Raw genomic sequence first — 23,209 nt, 5'->3', positions numbered from 1 at the left:
CATGCCAGGCACTGGTGACTAGGGAAGCTGGGAGTGTATGTTTGGGCGGGGGGGGGGGGGGAATCTTCCATTCCCTGTATTCATTCACACCAAAGCTCCTTTATTTGCTCTGCTAGTGGAAAGCATTGAGCCAGGCACCAATATAATTTACTCTTAGGCTCCAGTTCTTTGGAGGCTGCCAGCAGTGGGAAGGTCGGAGAGGGAGGTTGTGAAAAGGCAAATCCGGCTTTCAGTCTTTAGTGGGAGAATAAGCCATGGGCGACTTCTTCCTGCGGGGTGAGACGTGCCCTGTGTCCCAACGCCACTGCCTGCGGTGGCACAAAAGGGACCTGTTACTGCCAGCTCTGTCCCCTCCAAAGGGGCTAGAAAGGCTTCTTCTAGCTTGCAAGGTCTGTGCCAAGATGCTGCCCAGCATTAATGGCCTTGGTGGGGGCTGTGGATGTGTTACCTGCCCTGTTAAACGCTCTGTGTCTCTGTTTTCAAGTTGGCATAGGCAGCCTGTTGCTGCAAGGAGTGCCCCCCATCCGTGGGGGTCTGGCCCACACCCCTCACACTGGAAATGAACAGAAGAGTTTGCTCCTGCAAAATTGTAACTCTGATCAAGAGCTTGGACTCCTGGTCCTCCTGCTCATTTGGGTGCCGAGTCCTCGGAAAGCTGCAGGAGCCTCCCTCTTTCCAGCCCTGCTCAGCAGCCATTCCCCACTCTCTCTGCACCTTTGCTTCCCAATTCTCCCCACACAGAGATGGCATTTCCCTGCGCCGAATAGGTCCTCACCCAGGGTCTGCTGTGCTTCACGCAGGTTATTTTGGAGGGGCTTTTCAGCACCAGGGCCTGCATCCCTGCATAGATAGAGCAGGCCCCTTTGCAGGCAGGCAGCAAGACCCCAAACCCTCCCACTGACCTCCTGGCAACGCTGGCCGGAGAAACACGCCTTCCCCTTGGCCAGGGCTGCCAGTGCACCAGAGCCCTGTATGCAGATCAGCCTTGCGCCTGTGGCTCTTCATACCGAGCATGGTGGATTTGAGCTCTTCGTCCTGGGGAGCTGTGGCTCTCCACGCTGTGCCCAGCACCCACGGCTGAGCCAGGAACATAAGCCCTCTGGGGGTAAATAAATCCCCAAAGATGCGGGCTTTGAAAGCGTCGATCCGGCTCACAGTTCAACCCTCCACCTCCTGAACAGTGGCTCCATCTGACTGCGGTGTGGACGCCTCTGCTGGCTTTTGCTCCCACGGACTGAGCCTGAGCCACCTCCAGCCTTCCTTGTGCCGGCAGGACGCCATCAGGTCAGTAGGGGATGCTTTTCCAAACGTGCTTTTGCTTTTTGCACTTCTTTTCATCGCGCTTTTGGGACCCTGCGGTGTAACCTGGTGGGTTTTTGCTGTAGGTTCCTGCATGGACCTGGCACTCGGCTCCACCACCCGTCCCAGCTCTCCCAGCTGAAGAGCTTGTTGGCATTTAAAGTCTGATGCCTGGAGCCACTTTCCAATAGTTCCTCCACCGATGGAGGCACATGTGCCCATCCAGCAGCACACTGGGGGCAACCCCCCCCCCCCCCCCCCCATGCATGGTGAGGGATCTTACATCGGAGGGGGGGGAATTAGGGGGATTTCGGCCAAAGCAGGCAGCAAGGCCATGGCAGGACAGGCGGCGTGTCCAGCACAAAGCTCCTGTTGAGGCCCCACAGAGAAGCCCTGACTGCCCCTTCCACCAATGAGCAGGAGCTGCCGGGGAGGGACATTTTGGCAAATTTCCACAGCCCAGGAATGCGGCCGGGAAGAAGGGCTGTGAGCGACAGTGGTGGGGCTGAGACTCCTGGCCTGTGGTGGCAAGGAGGGGGCTCCCAGCACAGCACCACCCACCACCCCAGCAGTGCTCCTCACCGGCTCCACTCCTGCTCCATGCAGGGTGGTGGGAAGTGTCTCCGGACGCTTTCAGGTGGTTTTGGTTTTTTCCTTCCCCCACCCCCTTCTAAACCACTGGGTGAGTTTTGGGATGGGGGGTGGGGGTGGGGGTGGGAACACTCAGGACTGCCCTCATGCTGCTGGGCTGCTTTCCCTGTGCCGTGCCTCAGTTTCCCCACTGGAGAAACCCTTCCCCAGCCGCTGAGTTCGGTGTCCTGCTTCATCCTGGCCCCTGCGTAACACAACCTCTTGGGATGGGCCAGGGCTCGGGGGGGCTGCAGGGCATCCATGGGGCTTTGCCCCCTCCATGGTGGCCAGGTCCTAAGCCTGCGTCTACCAGGGAGATCCCCAGAGCAAGTAAACATGGTCAGGAGCCTCCCCAGGGAGGGAGGATGCAGTGGGGTAGGGAATGAGGGCAGGATCTGGCTTTTTGCTGCAGCCCCCACCCATGGTCCCATCGTGCTCACCACATCCTGGGCCTGGGGGGGCCTGATCCTGCTCAGACACCCCACCCACACCCCCGCCATGGTTCTCTGGAAGAGTCAAACAGGAAGCAGGCTTTGCTGATCGCATCCCTGGAAAAAGCCACTGACCCAAGCTGAGAGCCCACCTGGAGGTTGCTGTCTTGGCTCCTGCAGCCCCGTTCCTGTCACCCGGTGGACTCTGTCCCATCTCCGCAGGACATGGGCTGTGGCCCAGCACCCCGACGCCTCTAGCTCTGAGCACCTCAGCCCCGCCATGCTGACGATAAAGCTGCCGCAGATCTTCAGGATCCATCAGGTGCCTCGGGTACGTGTGGCTGGGTGATGGTGGACCTCTGCCCCCAGGCTTTTCCCCCCAGTTCCCTCATCCAAGGTGGAAAATCACCTGGAAACCCACCCAACCTTGCTCCAGCTGGTGAGAGACTGCCAGCCCATCCTGCCTCAGTTTCCCCACCCACCACGAGGCCAGAGCAGCTCTTTGGGGCTGCCCCACTCCCCCTGGTGTGTCCTCTGATCAGCCCCACTGTCCCTGCAGATCTTCTGGGAGGATGGGATCATGTCAGGGTACCGGCACCCCAAGAGCTCAGCCCTTGACTGCGTCCTCAGCTCCTTCCAGATGACTAACGAGACAGTCAACATCTGGACACACTTCCTACCGACCTGGTGGGGATGGGGACAGGGACAGAGATGAGGATGTGAATAGGAATGGCATTGGGCACAGGGTACAGGATAGAGACAGGAATCGGGATGGACCTGGGTATGGAGTCAGGGACAAGGATGGGAATGATGAAAGGATGGAGATGGGAATGGGGACAAGGATGGGGACAAGCGTGGGGGTGAGGGGGGGATGGAGATGGGGACAAAGAAAGGATGGAGATGGGGCTGGGGGTGGGGACAGAGACAGGGATGGGGATAGGGACAGGGATGGATCTCACCTCAATATATGCTGTGCCCGCAGGTATTTTGTGTGGCGCTTCCTGGTGCTCTCATCCTCCCTAGACTTCTGCCAGGAACCCTACCACTGGCCCTTGCTCATCTACCTGCTGCTTGTCTGCCTCTACCCCTTTGCCTCCAGCTGCGCCCACACCTTCAGCTCCATGTCGGCGCGCGCCCGCCATATCTGCTACTTCTGCGACTATGGAGCCCTCAGCCTCTACAGCCTGGGTGAGCCACTGCAGAGAGGGACTGGCACAGGGATAGGGATGGGGGCAGGCATGGGGCGCAGGCATGGACAGGGAGCCGCTGGCCCCATGATGCTGCATTTCTCTTGCAGGCTGTGCATTTGCCTATGGTGCCTACACAATGCCAGACCACTGGGTTAGTGGCATTTTGCACCATTACTTTGTCCCCGTGGCTGCTTTTAACTCCTTTGTCTGCACCGGCCTCTCTTGCTACTCCCGGTATGTTTTGGGTAAAAGCGCCAGCGCTGCAGCTGGATGGAACTGGGGGTGGAGGTTTCCTCCTTCTCAGCGTTGGGGTCCTGCAGAGTGTCCCTGGGGAGGGTCCCCCTGCTCAGGCAGTGGGTCTGGCCCAAAGCCAAGGTGCTTGCAGGTTCCTCCCTGTGGGGGCTGACAGGGGTCACTGCACCCCCTTCCCCGTTTGCCCTTCACAGCTTCCCTGAGCTGGAGCATCCCCGGCTGAGCAAGGTGCTGCGGACGGCGGCTTTCGTGTACCCGTTCCTCTACGACAACATCCCGCTTTTCTGCCGGGTGAGTCAGGGTGTCCCGGGGCAGGAGTCAGGTGCCACCACCACAGGGGTCACAGGGTGCTTCCAGAGGTGGTCCCAGCCTGTTCCTCACCCGTCTATCCACAGCTTCTCTTCTGCTTCTGGAGTAACTGCACCTGGAATGAGGCTATGGCCGGGTACTGCTACCACCTCCTCTTTGCACTGCTCACTGGCTTCCTCTTCGCATCCCACCTGCCTGAGCGCCTGGCGCCCGGCCGCTTCGACTACATTGGTGAGCAGCAGCCCCCAGTACCACAGCTCCAGTCCCCCCTGCCTCCAAAGAACCCCTTGCAGCAGGAGCTGGGCAAGGAGTCCCAGCACCCAGGGGTGACATTGGCCTCTCACTCCGGTAGGACACAGCCACCAGCTCTTCCACATCTGCGCTGTGCTGGGCACCCACTTCCAGCTGGAGGCCATCCTCTGTGACGTGTGCTCACGTCAGGCCTGGCTGCAGGACCGCCTGCCTGCCCCCGGCCTCCCCGGCACCTTTGGCACTGCCGGACTGGCCTTTTTGGGCAATGTTGCCATCATCGGCGCCTTCACCGCTGCCTTGCCCCGGGCGCCTGGCAGCTTTGTCAGTCCCCCAAGCGTCCCCACTGAGGCTGGGCGCCACATGATGCTGTGGGGTGAGCGGCTGGGCTGCAAGGGTCTGTGGGGACCCAGTCGTCCTGGCACCCCCCAGAACTCCCCCCCACCCCCAAGTGTGGGGAGAATATGGTGAGGGGCTCAGACACCTGGGGCTCGCTGTTGGATATCTTAGGGTGTCATAAGATGAAGTGTGTGTCCCCCTCACCCTGGTCCCTCTGTAGGCAGCCAAGCCGCCCACCCACCCCGTCCCCATGCCTCAGTTTCCCCACCTTTTAAATATGGCTAATCGTACTCATCACTGCAGGGAGGGCACTGTAGCACACTTACGCTGCACCTAACCTATGTAGCGGCCTGCATGGAGGCACCCTGCCTCAGCCCCAGGGTGTGGGACCCCCAAATCTATGGACTACCGCACTGGCCCGTTTCCCAGAAGGTTCAGTGCAGTATCCCTGGGGAACCGTGTGTATGTGTGTGTGTGCACGCATGCACATGTGTAGCCAGGATTGTCACAGCCCAGCAGGGGTGAGCTGCAGTACCAGTGGCCCTGATGTGATGTGCACAGCTCCAACACAGTGTGCATGTCCTTGCTGCAGCATGCATGGCCTCTCTGCAGCCCAGCCATTGCTCAGTGTCAGGCACTGGATCCCTGGGCGCAGGCAAAGGCTGAGGGGTCTGGGGCTGGAGGCAGAACTGAGGGATTTAGGCTTGAGGTGAGGGGGCAGAGGACTGGCAAAGGCTATGTTTTGTGGGAGCAGGCGTCAGTGCCTGGCATGGAGTTGGCCCCAGTGCCCTGGCTGAGCCAGGTAGCTTGGGGCAGGGGTCCTGTGCCATGGGACCCCAGGAGCCATGGCCAGGGCCATACAGGAGATGAATTTGGGGCAGGGGAGGTATGTTGCCCTGTGTGGGGAACCCAGCAGCAACTTTGCAGGTGATTCAGGGGGATAGGAGACACAGACCCCAGCAGGCCCCCCCCAGCATGAAGCACACGCACATGCATGCTGGATATGTAGGAAGGAATGTGGCCGGGTAGAGCACCATGCATGGAACGAGGGTCCCAATCTCCCCCACTTCCCCTGCCAAACCCGGCCTTAGTGAAATGGTGGTTTGCTAAGGAAATCCTGCCACTGGGAAGGGTGCAGGGCTCTGGGGCACATCGAGCAGCCCCACTGCCCCCTAATAACCCCATGCTTGAGACAAGCAGCTTTAAATTAAACTGGAATAATGGTGCAAGTGCTGAGCTCATCATTGCCAGGGACAGACACCGGGTGGTGATGGACACTGCTCTGCCCTGGAGCCTTTGGGTGTTGGGAGAGGGAGGAAGAACCTGGGGGTCCTCAGCCTCGTGGGGATGACATGGGGCACTTTCACGGTGGTCTCACACCCATCCCCTCAGACTAGGAACAAGCTGGCTACACTATTTGTGCATTTATTTCTTTTCATGGTTAACAGAAGGGGGTGTAAAAGGAGGGCTGCTCGAGGGAGGTTGGTGCTCTGAGCTCAGACCCAGCACCTGCAAGGCCACAGCATGGCTGGGGGGACGTGGTGGGGGCTAGACGGGGCCGTAGAAGCGCCGGTATGCTTCCTGGAAGCCAATGTGGTCAGCCAGCTCATCGCAGTTAGGGTTGAACTCACACACCTCACGCTTGGCCTCCAGTGGGTCACGCACGGCACCATAGACGCTGCTGGGGATGGATGAGGGATGTTGGAGGGTCCGTGGGGGCTGGAGGCTCCTGGGGCAGGGCGCAGCCAGCAGGGCCCCTCCCAAAACCAGGATTTCATTTTATGATGTGGTGGATGAGGAATGTGTGCTCCCCCACCCCAGTGTCACCCGGGTGGGGGGACACAGTCCCCAGCACAATGGGGTCAAGCACTACCTGTCATAGATGTAATTCCTCTTGTGTCTCCGCACCACCTCGGCGCTGGCGCGTCTGGAGACGAAGGCTGTGGGGACATAGCAGGGGGTCAGGGAGGGCTGGGTGCCTCCATCCCTGGGGCAGCAGGGACGAATCCAGCCACAGACACTCACCTTCAGAGCTGGGAGAGTCATCTGCGCTGAGGGAGCGGTCAGCAGCTGATGGATGGCACGGCACAGTCAGGGCAGCTGATGGGCTCTGGAAGGCCCTGTGCAGGCTGTGCCCTCAGCCTGCTCCTCCTTTTGGGGTTCTCATCCCAACTCCCCCCCCGACCCTTCACCCAGACCCCTGCCAAAGGGTGTCCCCATCCCTGTCCCCCTGCTCCCTCCACCCCAAGGCTCAGCAAACCTCTCTCCAAGCCCCTTTGCTCCCTCCAGCTCACAGCAGAGCCTTTCCTACGGCATCCTCCCCGCCCCAGCCCCAGCCCCCATCGCCCCGTCCCGTCCCGGACTACCATCGTACCTCTGCGGCAGAGGCCAAGGGTGAGAAGGGCCAGGAGGGTGAGCAAGATGAGGGGCTTCATGGTGCCTCTCTGCACGGGTGCTGTGCTCAGTGCAGCCCCTGGTCCCCGAGAGACTTTATAGGATGCTGCGACCGCCGCCAAGGAGGGGCCCCGCAGCCCTGCCAGGGTTATTTCCAGCACATCCGCCGGGGCCGGGAGCCGCCAGGACAGGCGGCAATTGTGGTTTGGGGTGAACTCAGTTCCCCCGTGACTGGCCAGAACCCACAGGGAGGGAAATGTGGCCCCAGGCCAGTGGAGATTCGCTGGTGGGCCCTAGCCCTGCCGGCCTGGCAGCACTCAGTCCCCACCCGTCCCTAACTGGGATGGGAGATGGGGCACTGGTGGGACCCCTCACTGCACTCCCCAGTCACTGACTGGTCTGTCCCAGTTCCCACTGCTGGATCCCAGCAGGGTTGCTGCCACACTAGGAGTTTCCTGCCAAAACCTGTGGGGTTTTCCTTTCCGTGCAGGGCCACCGGGGACTTGTTGGCCAGTTTTTGCCTTGGGGACCAGCACATGCTCCTTCTGTGGCATCACTGTCACAGCCCCTTGCTGGGGCTGACTGCTGTGACCCAGGAGGAGAGGGTGAGCAGGCACCCTTGTCTCCATGCAGGTCTCCCATGCCACATCCGATGGGCAGATGCTGTATGCCAGGGCTGGGGCCCCAGGCAGTGCCTGCTCCCAGAAAGAGGACCTCGGAAAGAAGTCCAGCACCTCTTAAAACCCCAAAACAGGACTTTGAGAGAACATAAAGTGTGCTACTGCTGTGGTTCAGGCACCGAGCAGAGGTGAAGGGGAGAGGAGCAGCTGGACATCTCTTGTTCATACATCCTTTTACTTCCTACTCGCCAGAAGACCCCAGCAGCGCTCAGGGTGTTCACCCACCTCTGGAGTTTGCTCCTATTTAACTCCAGGAGGGCTCCGAGCAGTGGGAGCCCCCAGGGCCACCTGGGGTGACATTCCTCTTTGGGATCCTGACCACTTTCCAGACTTTCAGATCCTATAAATCCCAGCCCTGTCTTGAAAAGCGGAACCAGAGCCTTTGGGGCGGTGGAGGAGAGAAATGCTGAAGCCAGAGCCTTTGTCAAACAAACCCATAAACTATAGAGTATGCAGGCCAAGCGCATGCAGCAGGAGCCAAGACTGGGGGAACAACAGCTCCAATTTATTTAGATTATAATGCAGCAAGGGAAGTCTTGTTTACGACAGAAGGAAAATATGCCTAAGTCAGTCAGTCACAGTCTCTGGCTGCCTCTAATTGAAAACAGAGGCTTGCGCTTGGTGGAAATCGCCACTGTTGTTCTCAGAGTTTGTATTACTTCCCCACCACGCAGGGCACAGCCTCTCCTTGGGATGGCAGGCACTAACAGCCAAATTGCACAACAGGTGAGGAGGAACAACAGGTGACCAGAGAACCTGCTGCCCTTGGCAGATCTGGTGTCTGTTGGAATTAGACTCACTATCAGTCTGTGCCAGGCTCAGTAAGACTCTCCTCGTTATCTGCCCAGCCCAGAGGAAGGACTTTTTCTCCATTTTGAAGATACACCTCGCTTGCAGGGCTTCAATAATGCCCCACCAGGCAGACTCCAGTGAGTCCCTGCTTCCCTGGCTAGCAAACTTCTGATGAGATGGTAATAAACAACTCCAGATGGGTAAAACCAAACCCAGTTTGGTTCCAGGAGTCAACATGGAGGTTTCACAGGAAAACATTAAATCCCTTTGCCATGAGCCCACAAAGTTGAGGCAGGGCCATTCTAACCTCTGCTCATCTCCACACACACAACGGCACCTCCCCGGATCCTTCACACTGCAGTCCTCAGAGAAGCGCCCTCAGTGCGTATTGGCTGGGAGGGGAGCAGGGTTGGAAAATAACTGGAAAAAAAGAATAAATGGCAACAAGGAACTTGCTGTGATAAAGCAGCTGCTGACATGTCTGTTCTGATGGGTCACAGGTGAACAATTGTTTAAACACACGGATACTGAAAACGAACACTGCAAAAATGTGGCAAGAGTCTGACGTGGCTATTTATGCTCCAGCTGTACAAAATGCCATGGTAGCATTTACCCGACTGCAGGCTTTGTGTGCTACAGCTTGCTGGCTCCTCATTCCTGTGCACAGCACAGCCTCTGTGCATAAGGCACCTATTTTTCTCTAATGCACATCTGAAATACCTGCAAGGTCACAAATTTGGCTTTAGTCAGCTAGAGTCATGCCTGTCACAGCGCTAAAAAAGCGTGTGAGTGTACAGACATGCTCTGGCTATCAGACCTATAGGATTCTCCTCCCTGTTGAGGTAGCAAGGAATAGGAAATTGTCATCTATTTCCAAAGATCCTGCTATGTTCTTTTTTATTTCTTCACAAACTTTGATCTAATTGTGCAAGTCCAGCAGCTTTTCAGTCCCACTGCAAGTTTCTTCTAGCCTGACAAGAAGAATGTGAGTTTGTGTGGTTTGTATACGCCACATACAGAGTCCCGCTTCCCACCGCGTTGTCCACGCTTCCAAGATGAGGATAAACTCCCCCCACGAAACGTGCAGAAATTCCCCGCGTTCTCACTGGGGCTCCTTGAATGTCATGATGAGTTCTCGTTGCTCTTTACTAATTGCCTGGAAGGAAAACAACCACCATGGAACTCAGCAAAGTGCTTTTTTCCGCAGATGCCAGCGCTCAAGACACAAAGCAAGCTGGTAGAAACACAGCGTCATATACACCGATGTCCCCACAACATACGGAATACAACCCACTAATCTCACAGGCTCACCCACAGAAACCCCCATCCAGGGCACAGGAAAAAACATCCAAGATCTCCAGTGAAAATGCCCAGGCCTCCCAGGCCAATTTTGGCAGTATTTGGCTCTTGGTGAGGTCTTTGATAAGTGGAGGGCTAAATATAGTGCAGACATTTGCTAGTCAAATAGGATATCCTGTGTCAAAACACAGGATAGTGTTTCTTTCAGGCTGATGCTGCAAAGAAAGAGAAGGGGGTTTTATTTGTTTCTTTTTTATTTTTACCTGCCAGGCATGTTTGCGAGCTTGTATCAGCTGCTGCAGCTCTCCAATCCTATTCCTCCCTGCAAGCACAGACTCTGCTACCTTCCTGTTCTCTTCCTCCTTCTCCTTTAGGATTTTCCGCAGGTACGACCTGTGCTTAAGGAGGTACGGCACCATAGCACTGCGAATGTCCTCTTCTGGGATCCCAGTGGGACGCCTGGGAACAAACTGGGATGTGAAACAACCAGAGAGCAACTGTCTCGCATAGCAGTTAGTCTCGTGCACCTCAGTTGGAAGCTGCCATAACGTATCAGCTCACCAACTCCAGCAATTTTCCTCTGGCACTGGATGCTTGAGGACAGCTAGAACGTGCGTGTCTAACAGGCACCCCGTTGTGTAGCCCCCTAACGCTGTACATGAAGGAACAGGAGGAGTCCTTCCCAAAACTCTGCCATTAGGTGAGGCCTGGAGGCAGGCAGGGTGTAATTAACATCCCCAAACACAGAAACAAGAAGTTGTGATGATGCTTTTGATTAAAAAGACCCAGCCTGTCTTTAGGGTGAAGAAAAGGCAGTGTGTACAACTTCCAGTGCCTGCTGAGTCCTGAGCAAGACATCCCCACAAGAAGTGTTGATGTGAGCTCTGCTATTAGAACAGCAGCTGTGGCTAAAACATGCCATCAGCCTTTTGAGTTATTGAGGATTGAGTTTACCTCCCCCTGGTCTCAGCAGCACTAACCTCCTCCTTGTGCTGAGAGGAAGCATAGATACATCACCTAGAGAAGCACAGATAAAACTTGTTTTCAGAAGTTTTAGATGCAACAACATTGCTGTTAAGATATGTGAGGTTTAAAAAATTCCCCTGTGGCACAAGGCCTACAGGGCACATCGACACGACCCAAACATCACATGGGAGCTGACTTTTGCACTTGAAGGAATATGCCTCCACACATACGTGCTCCCCAGACCATCCATACCACGCAGGCTCTTCCTGGTTCTTTGCTTCCTCCACCATCTTATCCAGTGAATTAAAGAGCAGCTCCAGGTTTCCTTCATTCTTTACCTCCTGGATCTCGTCCTGTGAAGGAAGTACACCACAGGGATTCAGCAGGACCCAAACTGAACTGACACAGGCATCATTCCGCTTGTGAGCCCTCGCTTTTCCCTGGACAATGGCTACATCCTGGAAATCACCACGTATTGAGTCACTGTCCCTGCAGGTATTTAAAAGAATGTAGATGTGGTGCTTGGGGACATGGTTTAGCGGTGGAGCTGGCAGTGTTAGGTTTACAGTTGGACTCAATGATCTTAAGGGTCTTTTCCAACCTAAATGATTCTATGATTCCACAGCTCTTTCTGGAGAAGACAAAGAGGTCTGGAAGAACCTCTGGGGAGCAGTCTGAACTTTCTGCTTTTGCCATCCAAGAAATGTATTTGCTACCCTTAAGAGCAACATGTTCAGCACTTCCACACCTGGGCCTGAAGCCCCTCCGAAGGCAGGCGCATCCCCCAGCCCCTGCCCCAAAGGGTTTGCTTCCCCTTTCACCTTGACAGACGTCTGCAGCTGGGATATAAACTGATCGTAAATGCTCCTGGTCACTTCGGGCTGTAGTTTGTAGAAGCAGCGGTAGCAGTTTGCAAACTTCTGGTAGCTGCAAAACCGGAGGGGCGGGGGTGGGGGGGGGGTGGTGTCACTGCCCGGGCCCGGGGCCTCTCCTCGGTAGAGCTCGGCCAGGCCCCGGCTCTCACAGAGCGGCCCCCATTCCCGCCTCACCTCCCGGCTGCCACCAGCTTCTCCAGGAAGGTGTCCACCACGGTGGCGAAGACCTCGGCGCGGCCCGGCGTCGCCTGGACGGATGGGCCGTCCTCGCCACCCGCCACAGCCTCCTCAGGACCGCTCCGCTCCGCCGCCATGTCCAGCCGCCCAACGGCCGCGCCGCCGCCGTCCATTGGCCGCCGCCACCGCGCGGCGCCGATACCATTGGTGGCTGTGCGGGGCCCGCCCACGCTGACTGCGCACGGGGGGACGGGAACGCTCCACCCCCTAGGCAACGCGAAGCGCTAGGAGGCGCCTTTAGGGAGGCGCCTTTAGAGAGGCGCCTTTAGGGAGGCTGCGGGGCGGGGCCGCCAGGGCCGGGGGCGGGGCCGCCAGGGCCCTGCAGAAGACAGCTCACCTCCGGGACTGGGCAGGAGGGCTTAAGCCTTAAAAAAAAAAAAAAAGTAATAATAATAAAAAAAATAATCACAAGGGGCTGAAATGCTTCGAAACAGCAATGTAGCCCCTGAAGCAGAGTGATAAATACAATAAGCCGTCCCTCTCTTGAGATCCCCGTGGAAACCCCCACCCAAGTCCCCTCAGAGACTAATATTCTCGATCATTTAACGAAATGAAACAATCGAGCCTGAAGAATTCAAAGGGGGAAGAATAATCCAAGTTCAGCACAGAGAGAGAGGGAAAAGCAATTTTACCCTTGTCAAGCCACTGCTGGTAAGAGCTAACCAGAACTAACCTCAGTTTGTAAAGGAGGATCTGGGCTTGCAACTAATCCATGGTTTCAGGTACTACATGTGCCTTAGCCTGTTTTTTTCTGGCTTTTTCAGCTTTGTGTGCAGTCACTGTCATTGTTTTTTCAGGCAATCTCTGCTGGTCATGTCCCTCCTAGTGCTACTCAGAAGGCAAAGCATTAAAACCAAGAAAGCATCGTTGTGAAACGACAGAAACTGGGAGGCTCCCCTGGCAAGCGCATTCACTGAGACTAATGCACTTTTAAACTCAGGCGTCAAATTGAAGGTCTCCGAAGTTTATTAGTTGTCAAGAACTTTGCTGGTTAAGAGAGGAATATTAAGCTTGAGAGTGTCTCCCTACAGTCGTGCTGTCTCCTGTTTCTGTGACACACACCGAGACTTACCCTGCTGGTAAACAGCAGAGGCTATTATTGTTTAATATCTGTATTACTACCGCCTTTGTGTGAGAACAGTGCTACCATACGTGCAGGATACTTCCTTGCAATCTTGTGATGCTGCTGTTCCACTTTTTAGAGCAGAATCTGCTATTACAGAAAGAGCCAACTGGCATGGTCTTTTACACAACAAAAATGTAATGGCAGAGCAGCTTGCAGAACACGCTGCTTGAACAGCTCTGTCAGTGGCTTGGGTATACATCACCTTATTTAATGCTGCAGAAAACAAAGGTGGGATTAAAAGGCCTTTGATGACTCATCTTCAACCCCATTAAAGAGTACTCTATCTTATAACCAAGTTCTGCCCTTAAACATAGAAGTCTCTCTCCCAGCTTCAGCAGCATCTGTCTGCACTTGTTCCACCTCCAGCAGAAACTGTGGCACATCCAGTCTCTGCACAGGCTGAACTGCAGACATCAGGATGAAGGCAAGAGCCACACTTAGCAAGTCCCACGTGAAAAGACAGCTAAGAGCCTGGCAGCAGCCACAGTTCAGCAGGATCAACGCTACAACCAAGAATTCTTTGTTATGGCAGTGAGATGAACAGAGGAGGTGATACATCTGTTATTTGGAGGCGTATCTCTCACCTCTCAGACATACAACTAACTGGGATGAGCACCGTGTGTGGGCTGGCATCACGAGAGGCAAATCTCAAATACTGAGACCAGCAGAGTGAAGTCAAACAATCCCTTCATTCCTCCTCCCCAAAGAGCAGGCTCTTACTTCATCACTCGATTGCAAGTTTGCATCTGGTAAAAAACACAGACCATAGCTTAAGATTTTGATCCAGCAAGAGTGTGTAAAGAACCGTCCTTGCCCTTCCCAAACAGGATAAGCAGGATTTAAACTTACAAAATATTAGTGAACCATTACTTCTTATTCAATATGAACATGCCAATCAGGTTTGAACTGGATCAAAAGCCAGTACAAGCTTTTTTTTTCTTCCCCACCTCACATCCAGCTGTAGCTCACATCACGTTCAGTTCTTGTCTCGATGGCTGGCAGCACAGCAATCTGACACTTCCAAACTCTGCATCTGTTTGTGCTTAAACTAACTAAAGGTGGGAAGTGGCAGCAGCCACCCTGAACATGCAGTATTGACACTCACATTGAACAAGGCCACAGAACAACCACTCAGTCCCCCAGAAATCAGAATAAGCTGCCCTAAAATAAAATAATTAAATAACAACAGATTAAAAACATAGGTTAGGTGTCAAAATTGCCATCGGCTAATTACAAACAGCCAACTCAACTCCTAACTTGCCTATCAGCCAACTTGCTGTTTGAAGGATGAGAGATAGGAAACATTTTCCAAGAATATACAAAAAAGGTATGTACAGATCTACTCAAAATGCAGTAAATAAGGTCTTAAGTGGTTCCAGGTTACTCTCGTCTCACATCTTCTAGAAATACATGTGGGTGATTGGAGAAATTTACTTGTCTATTCTGTTCTTCCAGCTTCCCACAGTACAACTGCAATCAGCACCCAACCCACCAGAGGGCTCTGCTGCAGCCTGTTAGACTCCCCTCCTCGAAAGTTTGGCAAAGATTAAAATAATTTAAAGAATAAACTGGCTTTTTGCTTCAGCCAGTAAGTCTTTAATTTAAAAAAAGGGAATTAAGAACTTGCCAGGATGCATTCACACACGTGGCTGCTCTTGAATGAACTGTCACAGGCGAACAGCACATTGCTGAAGGTCACATTTTGATGGTTTTAAGCAGAAACAGCAGCAGAGCATTGTATTACAATCAAATCTAAAGAGGTGAATTGCAGTTGCTCTTGCTTCTGCCTTGTACCATGAAACCAGCTAGAGACAAAGGAGATGGCGGCTGCCTCTCCTCTACTCCCGAGCTTTCAACCGTGACGGTCCAAATTCAGAGGGTTCAAAGGAAGGTTTCTCTTCCACTAGCTGCCTCTACCAGTGTCTTGAGTCCATCAGCTCCGGGCGGAGGCTCAGCTTCTTCAGAGTTTCATACCCCACCACGATGACGATGGTGGAAGGAGTGGCTGAGATGATGCGGGCAGACAGGCCTTTAGTCAGGCCCCAGGGACCTTCCTCTGCCATGAGCTGTCTAAAGGTGAGGATGATGGAGCTCTTGCCTTCCACCTGCAAAGTCAGAACAAATATTCACTGAGCTGCCAGACTTCATGCCGAGCTGCTCTGGGTTTCTGCTCCAACTGAAGACTCTAGAGACTACAGATCAACCAGTCCAATAACCTTGCTCTCGTCTCCAGAACTCCCTGAGAGGGGCAGGGGCAAAGAAAGAAGTCCTACAGAGGCAGCAGTAAGTGGGATTCTTAGACCTGTCTCCTCCTTCCTTCCATCTGCCCCCATCTAGAAGGGGCTGGATCAACACAACAGCTCGAGTTTCACTAAAACTGACACTGCTAGAAGCACCTCTCCTTTTCTGAAGGATGCCACATCTGCTGGGGAACCTCATTTGAGCAGTCCAAGTAGGCAAAGCCAGCCTTGCTACCTGAGCTGCCTCCTATTAATGCCGAGTGCAAATTAAGCAGCATGATATCTAGGACAAAACAACCTACAAACAGAGAGAGAAGGGGAGCAGTTTACCTGAAGCCACAGAGATCAAAGAGCTGAGACCGAACCCCACCCCTGCATCATGCTGTTGTTGCAGACAGACATGCCAAGCAGGCTGAGCTCTTACCTGAACCCGAGCCCTGATGACATCCATGGGGTTGGTGAGAGTGGAAGCTGTTGCAGCTGCAAGTGGCCCCGATATAGCTTGCAGGAGGAGATGGGGACAGTCTTTAGGAGTCAAGCTAGAAAGTTGTTCTGGGAACAGAAGAGAGAGAGTAAAGTTTCAGATGAGTAGCTGCTTATCAGTTCCTTAACTCCACCTGCTAATTTAGGCTGATTTGCAGTGGGCAGAATTCCTGATTTACAACCTGTCACCTCCTCCCACAGCATGTCTGAGTGGTGCTTTCTACATCAACCAGGAAGTTAGCAGAGCACAGGGAGCAAGCCCGTAAACACCCCGGCAGCTCAGTGCTCCATCATACAGCGTCTGATCAGCTCAAACACAGGCTCTCAGACTTGCTGTGCAAACAGGGCAGAATAAGCTTCTATGTCCCCAAAACAGAACATGGAAACATTCACCCCCCTTCAAAAGGCACGGGGGAAACCTTTACACCAGACTATCAGAAGCTGCCTGTAGAGGTTCGCACAGATCCGGAAAGCTGTCACTACCACCGAGCACTGTCCGAGCGATACCTGTATGGCATCCCGCTGTGGGATCTCTAAGGAGATAAGCACTATGTACTGCTCATCCCAGGGATTTCCTCATTCTGCTCCTGCTACCTGGCAAACGGGATTTGAATCTCCCACACTTTTATTGGTTAAAGTTGTACAGAAGACAGTCCAAAAGTCCCAGTTTCTTCAGATGATGTGGTGGTTGTGTCTATCTGGCAAAAAAGAAGTAAGTTGCTCTGTTCACGACCCAGAACACTGATCTGAATCACTGCCAAAAGTGTACTTTGAGCCCTGAGGAAGGTTCAACAACCCCTCTTGTCAACTGAGAGCAGCACACTATCCGGGGACAGAGGACAAGAAAAGGCAGCCAAAGTAGAGATGTATTGACAGCTGGGGCTTAATTTTAGCATCATTTTGATTTCCACTGCAGAAGACTAGGTAAGAGAGCAAATATCTGAAAGAGGCAAGGTCCATTCTGTCCATAGCAACTTGCTTGTTCTTAGAGGTCCACTTTTGAACCGTTTTGGCATGATAGTCTTACAATTAATACAGTGGATCCTGGTATTAAAAATTGTTGACATAGAGAGTGAAGAAAGTGCTCCCAAAAAGTTGACTGGACCAACATCCCAAGCTGCTGTTGCCATTTAAATGCAGCACTGATGTGTAACCAATGCTCCCCATTCTTACCAGAATGTGCCCACTCTGAAAAGCAAACTAGACATTCAAGACACCTGTATTTTTAAAAGCAGGTGATTTCCGAGATATACTTTAAGCCTAGTACATTGAAATCCAAGTCTCTCATTATCATCACTTTTAGGCAGATTACTATTAGGTAAGTATTAGTCTAAAAACTACATGCAAAGCTGCATGACAGAAATCTAAAGGATTATCGGGGGGGAAAAGTAAATCTGAGCTGGCCAACATCTTTAGTATTTGGGAACACCCTGAGGATTACCAGAGCTGAGCTAGGGAGAGAGAACATACTGTTAAGTGTAGTTTTATATCACAAGGCTTGGTGGCAGTTTTAAAGCTACAGAAACTGAAGCATGATCTTAAGACACAAAACCATGGAAGATTTGGCCTTTGTCTCCGCCCGTTGTTTGATTTTGCTGAGATTTGTGGCTCTAGAAGTCTTTTTGCCATATACAAGACTCCCGAGTCCATGTGAACTGAAAGAGGAACTATACTTGCATGGTGGCTTCAGAACTCTGCCCAATGCCAGACAACAGCCTTCGCCACTTCCAGGCAGAAAGTAAGCATTATTTGGGATTAGTGGAAGAGAAAGTTAAAGTAGATGCATCAAGTCCCTCTTGCCTAGAGCCATCTAGTTTTAAGTCCTCTAGCACTCAGACCCCTATTCTTTAACTCTGCATTTAAAAGACTGCTGCTCTGTTAAACTTCCACCCAACATCTGCAGAATTCGTTTAAATTGGATACAGCTGTTTGTTTCAAGACAGGTTCTGTTCCCTCTCTCTTTTTCTCAAAGAGAGAAAGCAAATCACACTGGGTCCACAGTTTCAGAGTCGATCTTAGGGGCTTCTAGGTCTGCTGGGATAAGACACATTCAAAGTCTCCTTTCACTTACCGGCATAGAAGTGGTAGAAGGGCCACCAGACTGCACTGTTGGGAATATAGGTGAGCAGCGAGGCCACATAACCCCTGTAGAAGCCTCTAAAGCCATCAGCCTTGAAAATCTGTACAATGATGTCCTTGGTTTGGCCAAAGACCAACATCCGCTTGCCATCTTGGTTCTGCACCTTAAACCTGCCCATGCTTTCCCCCTTCCTCTGCATCATGAGATGCTGGGAGATCACATCGATGGGCACCGTGATGCTCTGGGCCACCAGGGAGGCTGAGCCACCTGCCACCAGAGACTTCACAGCATTGTTGTTGTTGTACCGTGACACATACTTTCGAGTGAGCTCATATGTCGTCACATAGCACTGTCCAGATATCAGGGTGAAAGTATTGACCAAAAAGCCACGGTAGAGCCCAGCTGTCCCTTCTGTCCGCAGGATTTTCACAAAAGCATCGAAAGTCCCATTGTATAGGCTCTTGCCTTTCTGAACCTGCAACCGTGTCCGGATGAGTGTGAAAGGGTAAACGCTCACTCGGATCATCATAGTCATGCAAATCCCAAACACGTAGAATTTCCTTTTGTCCAGGTGCTCCCACTCAATGATGGGGATGTTGCGTTTGTCTTCCATGACTCCTTGGAGTGGGGTAGGAGAGGTGGTATGCCCCAGATCTACCTCAGAAGTAGAGAGCAGATCCAGGCTCAGCCCTCCTATCTTGACTGACTAAACTGGAAGTGCTGGCATCTGAAACGAGACACACTTTCAGTAGATGACGAAGTACCTAAGTTAGCTAAAGCAGCCTGTGTCACCTAACTTTGCTGATTTTCCGGAAGTACACAGAGAACCCTTGCACAAACCGTTCTGCTGGCAGAGCAGTGGGACTGTAACCTCAGGAAGCAGGGCCGTATCACGTGGTTGATGGTGGCACCTTCTGATGTCACCGTAGCTATTTGTTAAACTCTAATAGCAGTCTGCATACATGGCAGTTCTCGCTACAGTTCCGGACTACTCTGCTGCAAAGCAAAGCTTGCCAGACTTTGCAAAGCAGTTTGAGATCCACAGAGGAAGAGCACTGCTCCAACAGCAAGCACTACCTTTTAACGAACACGCAGGTTTATGGATTGTCAACCAAAGCAGCTTCTCCCCAGTCATTCCAGGTTTGTGATTCTCCTAGATGTCAGGATGTCACTTTCAGTTCCAGGCTCTGTACAAAGGAGGAAGTGACAGGTCTCCATTTGCATTTCCAGATTCCCTGCACAAATTAGACACATTTTTCTGGGCATTTCCATTTCGACCTTCCTAAATCTGGAGGGTGATGCATGCCAGGGAAGGGGGAAGAGAAGGTCATGAAAAGAGGAGCAACGATGGAAGAACAAGGCAAATGCAAACAGCCACGTAGAGTCTCCACGTTGATGACCAAGACCCTGAAAAGAAAGGGTTAAAAATCACAGCCCAGGGATCTCTCAGGTGACCAATGCCTAACTTGAGCTTTTCAGCGAGCAAAGTTCATCCTCACTTCCAATACTGCATCATCATTCTCATATGGTAACACTCACAAACCTGTCATGCTTCCACTTTCCGCAGCATTCAGACTACCAGGAACTGAGGGACAAGGAGGGGAGGTCCTGGTTCAGCCTCCACCAGCAGACCCTTCCTGAACCTGGCTCCTGCCCCTGACGCGCTATCACTGTGTCTCATCCCGCAGGCTGTCACGCACCGACAATCACAAACAACTGCTTCCCCAGGACAAGACTCTCAGTAGTTTCACCCCCCTCCCTTTTGGCTGTAATTTGCTCTAACTTGGTGCATGATTAACTAAGCTTGGAATAAGTGAACCTCCTTGTAGGGCCAGGCATATACAAGCAAAAAGAAGAGCATCTCAAAGAATCAACCCAGCATGAAATTGATTATTTTGCTGACCACAAGGACTTTCTTTCCATATCAAAAAAAGCCTACGAGTTTTCAGGAATAATAGACTGCTAAATTATTAGAAAGGGCTTGACTGCAGCTGCATCACAGCTTATATTCCAGGCTCTGGCAAATGGGCATTTGAAGTCTGTGCACAGGCACAAGCGGAACTGCTGGAGAGCAGAGCAATACCAAGTAGCTCCACTTGCAAATGCAGAAACTGGAACAAGTGTGCCAAAACCAGAGATCTGAAAACAGATTCACTTTGAATCTAGACTGAGTGAGAACTCAAATTTAACATGAGATGTGGTCAATGCCATACACCAATTTGGGGGCCATTTTACATTATCAGTGTAATGCAGAAAGGCCATAGCGTAAATGTCTCCAAATTGCAGGCTTCATGAAGAGAGAGCTCAAACAGTCAAGAGCCATTTGATTTAGAAATGCAATAACAAAACAATGGGTGATTATTTACCTCTGGCACGGAGAAGAAATTACGATTATGAAATTATGGTGGGGAGGTAAGGGGGATACTATTAACAGACCATTTCATTGCCTATCTGCCAACAAAATATTTGCTTAACATCAGTGAAGAGCGTTACAGGCTGCCACGGCTCCTGCTGATGGGCAGTGAAGTTAAAAATACCCAAGGGCATCCAGGTCCAACAGGGAGGGTGGGGGAAACCCTATTTCACCTAGTACAAAGAAAACTACACTTCATTGTTACAGTCAATTGACTTGACAGGTAACGCATAACAAATACCATGGCCTGTCTAAACAAAAGTCATATTGCTTTAATTATAATTGCAGTATTACTGGTTCACTAATACAGGCATAATTAGACAGCATAAAGCTTCTTACACAGGAATTATCTGCACACAATACCTACAAAAACATTACTTTGTTCTTGTTAGGAGCCCCACTAGCTTAATATTTTATTAAAAAAAAAAAGTCTAGCCAATGCAATTTCCTGGTGAAGCCTGAGGGTTTAGTCCATACTCCAAACTCCTCTGCCACCCAAAAACTGAACCATATGTAACAGAGCTCCCCATGTGAAAGATAAGGTGTACCTACTAAAAAAAATACTCATTGCTGCATAAGGAAAACAAATAAATAATAATAAAAAATGTATCCTTGGCTTTTATTTAGTTTTATGTGCTATAGTGCTTTGTTTTTAGAGTTTTAGACATAACCTCCTTGAGGAAAAAACTACTTTTTTTTGACTCTTACTAATAACTACTTTCATTCAGGATCTAAATTAGAAAGACAATGTCATTTTAATGCCAGGGCCCACAAGCAATCAAAGCCAGAAGTTCCTCCTGCAGGGAGGTGAAGATGGAAGGCATCCTGGCATCACCAGGCATGCTTTGATTTGACCACCACAGCCACAATTCTTGCTCTGCCAAGATGAGAGTTTTGCTGAGAACGTTTATTCTTCCAGAAATTAAATCTAGGGCCTCACTCAGAGCAGTGAACCTGTTGCATCCAGTTTCAGCAATTCTTTGATGATCTTTCAAGTAATTTGGGGGAGATTGATATAAAAGTAATTGCTAAATCTCAGAAGAACTAATCTGGCCTCCAAAATGAAATACAAGTACACCAGCTTCCCTCCCAGGTCACGGAGGGAAGCCATTCTGTACTTCAACACTTGAACAGTTTCCACACCCAAACTACACTTCAATAGATCTATACAGATGGTGACATCTCACAATGAATAGAAAAGCATTTCTTGAATTTCTGCCTAGAAATTAAAGCAGAGAATTACCAAACAGACTGTACCTGCTTCTGCTCTCTTGCTAGTTTGTGGTATGACCTACAGGATAGTTTCAGTCTTCTAAACACAGACTGCAACTTAGTATGACACCGCCCCCCCCTAATTTATTTTCTTTTTAATGCAGCCCCATCAATCCATTCTCCAAACCATTTTTGCTGCAGCTGTACCTAAATACGATTCTTTGGCAAAGAGAGACAGGGCCTTTGTGTACCCCTGGCCAAGGATGTCTCCTGCTTAGCATACTAATGCCTTAGCATGACAGCCTGGGAACCATCCAGAAGCAGGCGGCAGGGCCGCCTTTCCAAGCCCCAACCACTATACGCGGTTGCCTGTGGAGATCCTCTCAAGTGGGAAAGCATGAGATCAAACAAATCCACTACAAGTCTCTCTGATTTTAAGGCTTTTATCTGTGCCACGCTATGCCAAACCTGGTCTAAGTAGGCAGCTCCATTTTCAAAGTCTTTACTGTTGCACTCCTTAAATTTACCCCAGGGTGGAAGGGGATATAAAACCAGCCTCACTGAAGATCTGCAGTTCCTCTGTGAGCAGCTGTCTCTCTGTAAACGGTGAGGCAGAGACACTCTAAGGCCAGCACTTCCCAGCGCACCCACAGCCTCGCGTTGCCTTCCCCCCGCCTCCTGTATACAGAAGGCTGTGCGCAAGAGCTAGGCAGCTGGTGCAGCAAACCATCCTCCTACCTTATAGATAAAGCCATCGGTGCTTACGTTGGGCCACAAAAAAACCCAACGCACTCTAAAGGTGACAAATGTGTGCGAAGCTTGGCACAGGACCTGCTCAAGGTCACTGAGTGGATCAGCAGCTAGGCAGACAAAAAGCCTTTCCCAGCACAGTAGTTTCAGGTCGTGGGCATGTCCCCCTCTCTCCCCCAGACAGCTTTGCTTCCCGTAGCCCTGGAGGCGCAGGGAACCCCCATCCCCTTCCCCACCTGCCCCTGGGCCCCTCACGGCGCAGCACCCGCCTCCTCAGCCAAGCAGGTCTTGAGACAAACCGCCTCCTCCAACTCTTCCCCGCGCTCCCCCTCACCCCGCTTTCCCGGCACGACCCGAAGCGCGCACACACACACATACATACTCCGGCTCCCCCCACGCTTCGGCAGCCTGCCCCGGGTGGTCCCCATCACGCCCCCCTGCCGCAGACCCCCACCATCCCGCCCCACAGCCAGACCCCCCAGCGTCCCCCAAACCCACCCAGCAGCCGCCCCCACCCCTTCCCCTCCACCGTCCAACCGGCCCCTAGCCGGGCCACCACCGTTCTGCCCCGCCGCCACTCGCCCAGGCCAGGCCTCCTCTTCCCGCCCCACAACCGAGTCGTCCCCCCCCTACCCGCCCCGCGCCCCCAGGCCCGACCTCCGCCACACTCTCACCTCAGGCCGGCGGGCGGGAGACCCCCACCCCGTCCCGCCCCGCCGCCGGCCGGTCCCGCCACCCCATGGCCGCTCTCCCCCAGTCGGCGGCCGCCGGCCGGAAGTGAGCGGCAGGCAGAGCGTCGGGGCCTCGCGCGTCGCCCGAGCAATCAGCGCCCAAGCACCGGCGCCATCTTGGGGAAGGGCTGACGCCGCTCCGGAAGTGACTTCGCGTGCTTCCGGCCGCAGTAAAGAGGACGCCCGCCCGCGGTGCCCAGGAAAGACGCGTAGGGGAGGGAGTGCGCATGCG

General features: G+C 52.6%; 4 protein-coding genes across 12 annotated transcripts; 1 reads left to right on the top strand and 3 right to left on the bottom strand.

Annotated features, from left to right (window-relative positions):
- The first annotated feature begins 101 nt into the window (after nucleotides 1-101).
- Nucleotides 102-6,032, top strand: PAQR6 (progestin and adipoQ receptor family member 6). Of its 4 annotated transcripts, XM_049804990.1 has the most exons (9): nucleotides 102-1,284; nucleotides 1,386-1,936; nucleotides 2,342-2,691; nucleotides 2,920-3,047; nucleotides 3,343-3,548; nucleotides 3,658-3,784; nucleotides 3,997-4,093; nucleotides 4,198-4,342; nucleotides 4,464-6,032. In XM_049804990.1, exons 3-9 carry the CDS (start codon nucleotides 2,641-2,643, stop codon nucleotides 4,829-4,831), a joined length of 1,122 nt encoding a protein of 373 aa, XP_049660947.1. In that variant the 5' UTR covers nucleotides 102-1,284; nucleotides 1,386-1,936; nucleotides 2,342-2,640; the 3' UTR covers nucleotides 4,832-6,032. The 4 variants fall into 4 exon arrangements, with proteins under 4 accessions (XP_049660947.1, XP_049660949.1, XP_049660948.1 ...); XM_049804992.1 differs by lacking the exon at nucleotides 1,386-1,936 and having other exon boundaries at nucleotides 2,583-2,691; XM_049804991.1 differs by lacking the exon at nucleotides 102-1,284 and having other exon boundaries at nucleotides 1,317-1,936.
- A 76-nt stretch (nucleotides 6,033-6,108) lies between these two features.
- BGLAP (bone gamma-carboxyglutamate protein) lies at nucleotides 6,109-7,224 on the bottom strand. The gene is made up of 4 exons (XM_049804999.1): nucleotides 7,074-7,224; nucleotides 6,725-6,769; nucleotides 6,573-6,639; nucleotides 6,109-6,377 (listed from the first exon to the last, which is right to left on the bottom strand). The coding sequence occupies exons 1-4, from the start codon at nucleotides 7,132-7,134 to the stop codon at nucleotides 6,248-6,250; spliced, it is 303 nt and encodes a 100-aa protein (XP_049660956.1). The 5' UTR covers nucleotides 7,135-7,224; the 3' UTR covers nucleotides 6,109-6,247.
- Nucleotides 7,225-9,431: 2,207 nt separating this feature from the next.
- On the bottom strand, nucleotides 9,432-12,144 carry PMF1 (polyamine modulated factor 1). Its single transcript, XM_049804998.1, has 5 exons — nucleotides 11,880-12,144; nucleotides 11,652-11,757; nucleotides 11,083-11,183; nucleotides 10,128-10,323; nucleotides 9,432-9,721 (listed from the first exon to the last, which is right to left on the bottom strand). Exons 1-5 carry the CDS (start codon nucleotides 12,053-12,055, stop codon nucleotides 9,668-9,670), a joined length of 633 nt encoding a protein of 210 aa, XP_049660955.1. The 5' UTR covers nucleotides 12,056-12,144; the 3' UTR covers nucleotides 9,432-9,667.
- An 87-nt stretch (nucleotides 12,145-12,231) lies between these two features.
- Nucleotides 12,232-23,107, bottom strand: SLC25A44 (solute carrier family 25 member 44). 6 transcript variants are annotated; one of them, XR_007506656.1, is made up of 5 exons: nucleotides 22,921-23,107; nucleotides 17,863-19,278; nucleotides 15,733-15,860; nucleotides 12,616-15,173; nucleotides 12,232-12,307 (listed from the first exon to the last, which is right to left on the bottom strand). XR_007506656.1 is itself a non-coding variant. In XM_049804994.1 (5 exons), the coding sequence occupies exons 3-5, from the start codon at nucleotides 18,482-18,484 to the stop codon at nucleotides 14,982-14,984; spliced, it is 942 nt and encodes a 313-aa protein (XP_049660951.1). In that variant the 5' UTR covers nucleotides 18,485-18,598; nucleotides 18,949-19,278; nucleotides 22,921-23,107; the 3' UTR covers nucleotides 12,675-14,981. The 6 variants fall into 6 exon arrangements, 4 of the variants coding, with proteins under 4 accessions (XP_049660951.1, XP_049660953.1, XP_049660954.1 ...); XM_049804994.1 differs by lacking the exon at nucleotides 12,232-12,307 and having other exon boundaries at nucleotides 12,675-15,173; nucleotides 17,863-18,598; nucleotides 18,949-19,278; XM_049804996.1 differs by lacking the exon at nucleotides 12,232-12,307 and having other exon boundaries at nucleotides 12,675-15,173; nucleotides 17,863-19,106.
- Between the last annotated feature and the right edge of the window lie 102 nt (nucleotides 23,108-23,209).

The sequence above is a fragment of the Accipiter gentilis genome, chromosome 7 (genome assembly GCF_929443795.1).
Source record: "Accipiter gentilis chromosome 7, bAccGen1.1, whole genome shotgun sequence".
NCBI classification, from domain to species: Eukaryota; Metazoa; Chordata; class Aves; order Accipitriformes; family Accipitridae; genus Astur; species Astur gentilis.
This window is presented reverse-complemented; position numbering and strand designations above follow the sequence as displayed.

Coding starts and splice junctions, on each gene's coding strand:
- PAQR6 (XM_049804992.1), top strand. CDS start 2,641: ATGCTGACGATAAAGCTGCCGCAGATCTTCAGGATCCATCAGGTGCCT. Junction 3,549..3,657: donor CCTCAGCCTCTACAGCCTGG/GTGAGCCACTGC, acceptor TTTCTCTTGCAG/GCTGTGCATTTGCCTATGGT. Junction 4,343..4,463: donor CGGCCGCTTCGACTACATTG/GTGAGCAGCAGC, acceptor TCACTCCGGTAG/GACACAGCCACCAGCTCTTC.
- BGLAP (XM_049804999.1), bottom strand. CDS start 7,134: ATGAAGCCCCTCATCTTGCTCACCCTCCTGGCCCTTCTCACCCTTGGC. Junction 6,770..7,073: donor CCTTGGCCTCTGCCGCAGAG/GTACGATGGTAG, acceptor GCCATCCATCAG/CTGCTGACCGCTCCCTCAGC. Junction 6,378..6,572: donor AGGAATTACATCTATGACAG/GTAGTGCTTGAC, acceptor CATCCCCAGCAG/CGTCTATGGTGCCGTGCGTG.
- PMF1 (XM_049804998.1), bottom strand. CDS start 12,055: ATGGACGGCGGCGGCGCGGCCGTTGGGCGGCTGGACATGGCGGCGGAG. Junction 11,758..11,879: donor AAGCTGGTGGCAGCCGGGAG/GTGAGGCGGGAA, acceptor CCGGTTTTGCAG/CTACCAGAAGTTTGCAAACT. Junction 9,722..10,127: donor CTCGCAAACATGCCTGGCAG/GTAAAAATAAAA, acceptor TTTTCCTTCCAG/GCAATTAGTAAAGAGCAACG.
- SLC25A44 (XM_049804994.1), bottom strand. CDS start 18,484: ATGGAAGACAAACGCAACATCCCCATCATTGAGTGGGAGCACCTGGAC. Junction 15,861..17,862: donor CTTCTACCACTTCTATGCCG/GTAAGTGAAAGG, acceptor TTCTGTTCCCAG/AACAACTTTCTAGCTTGACT. Junction 15,174..15,732: donor TCATCAGGGCTCGGGTTCAG/GTAAGAGCTCAG, acceptor CTGACTTTGCAG/GTGGAAGGCAAGAGCTCCAT.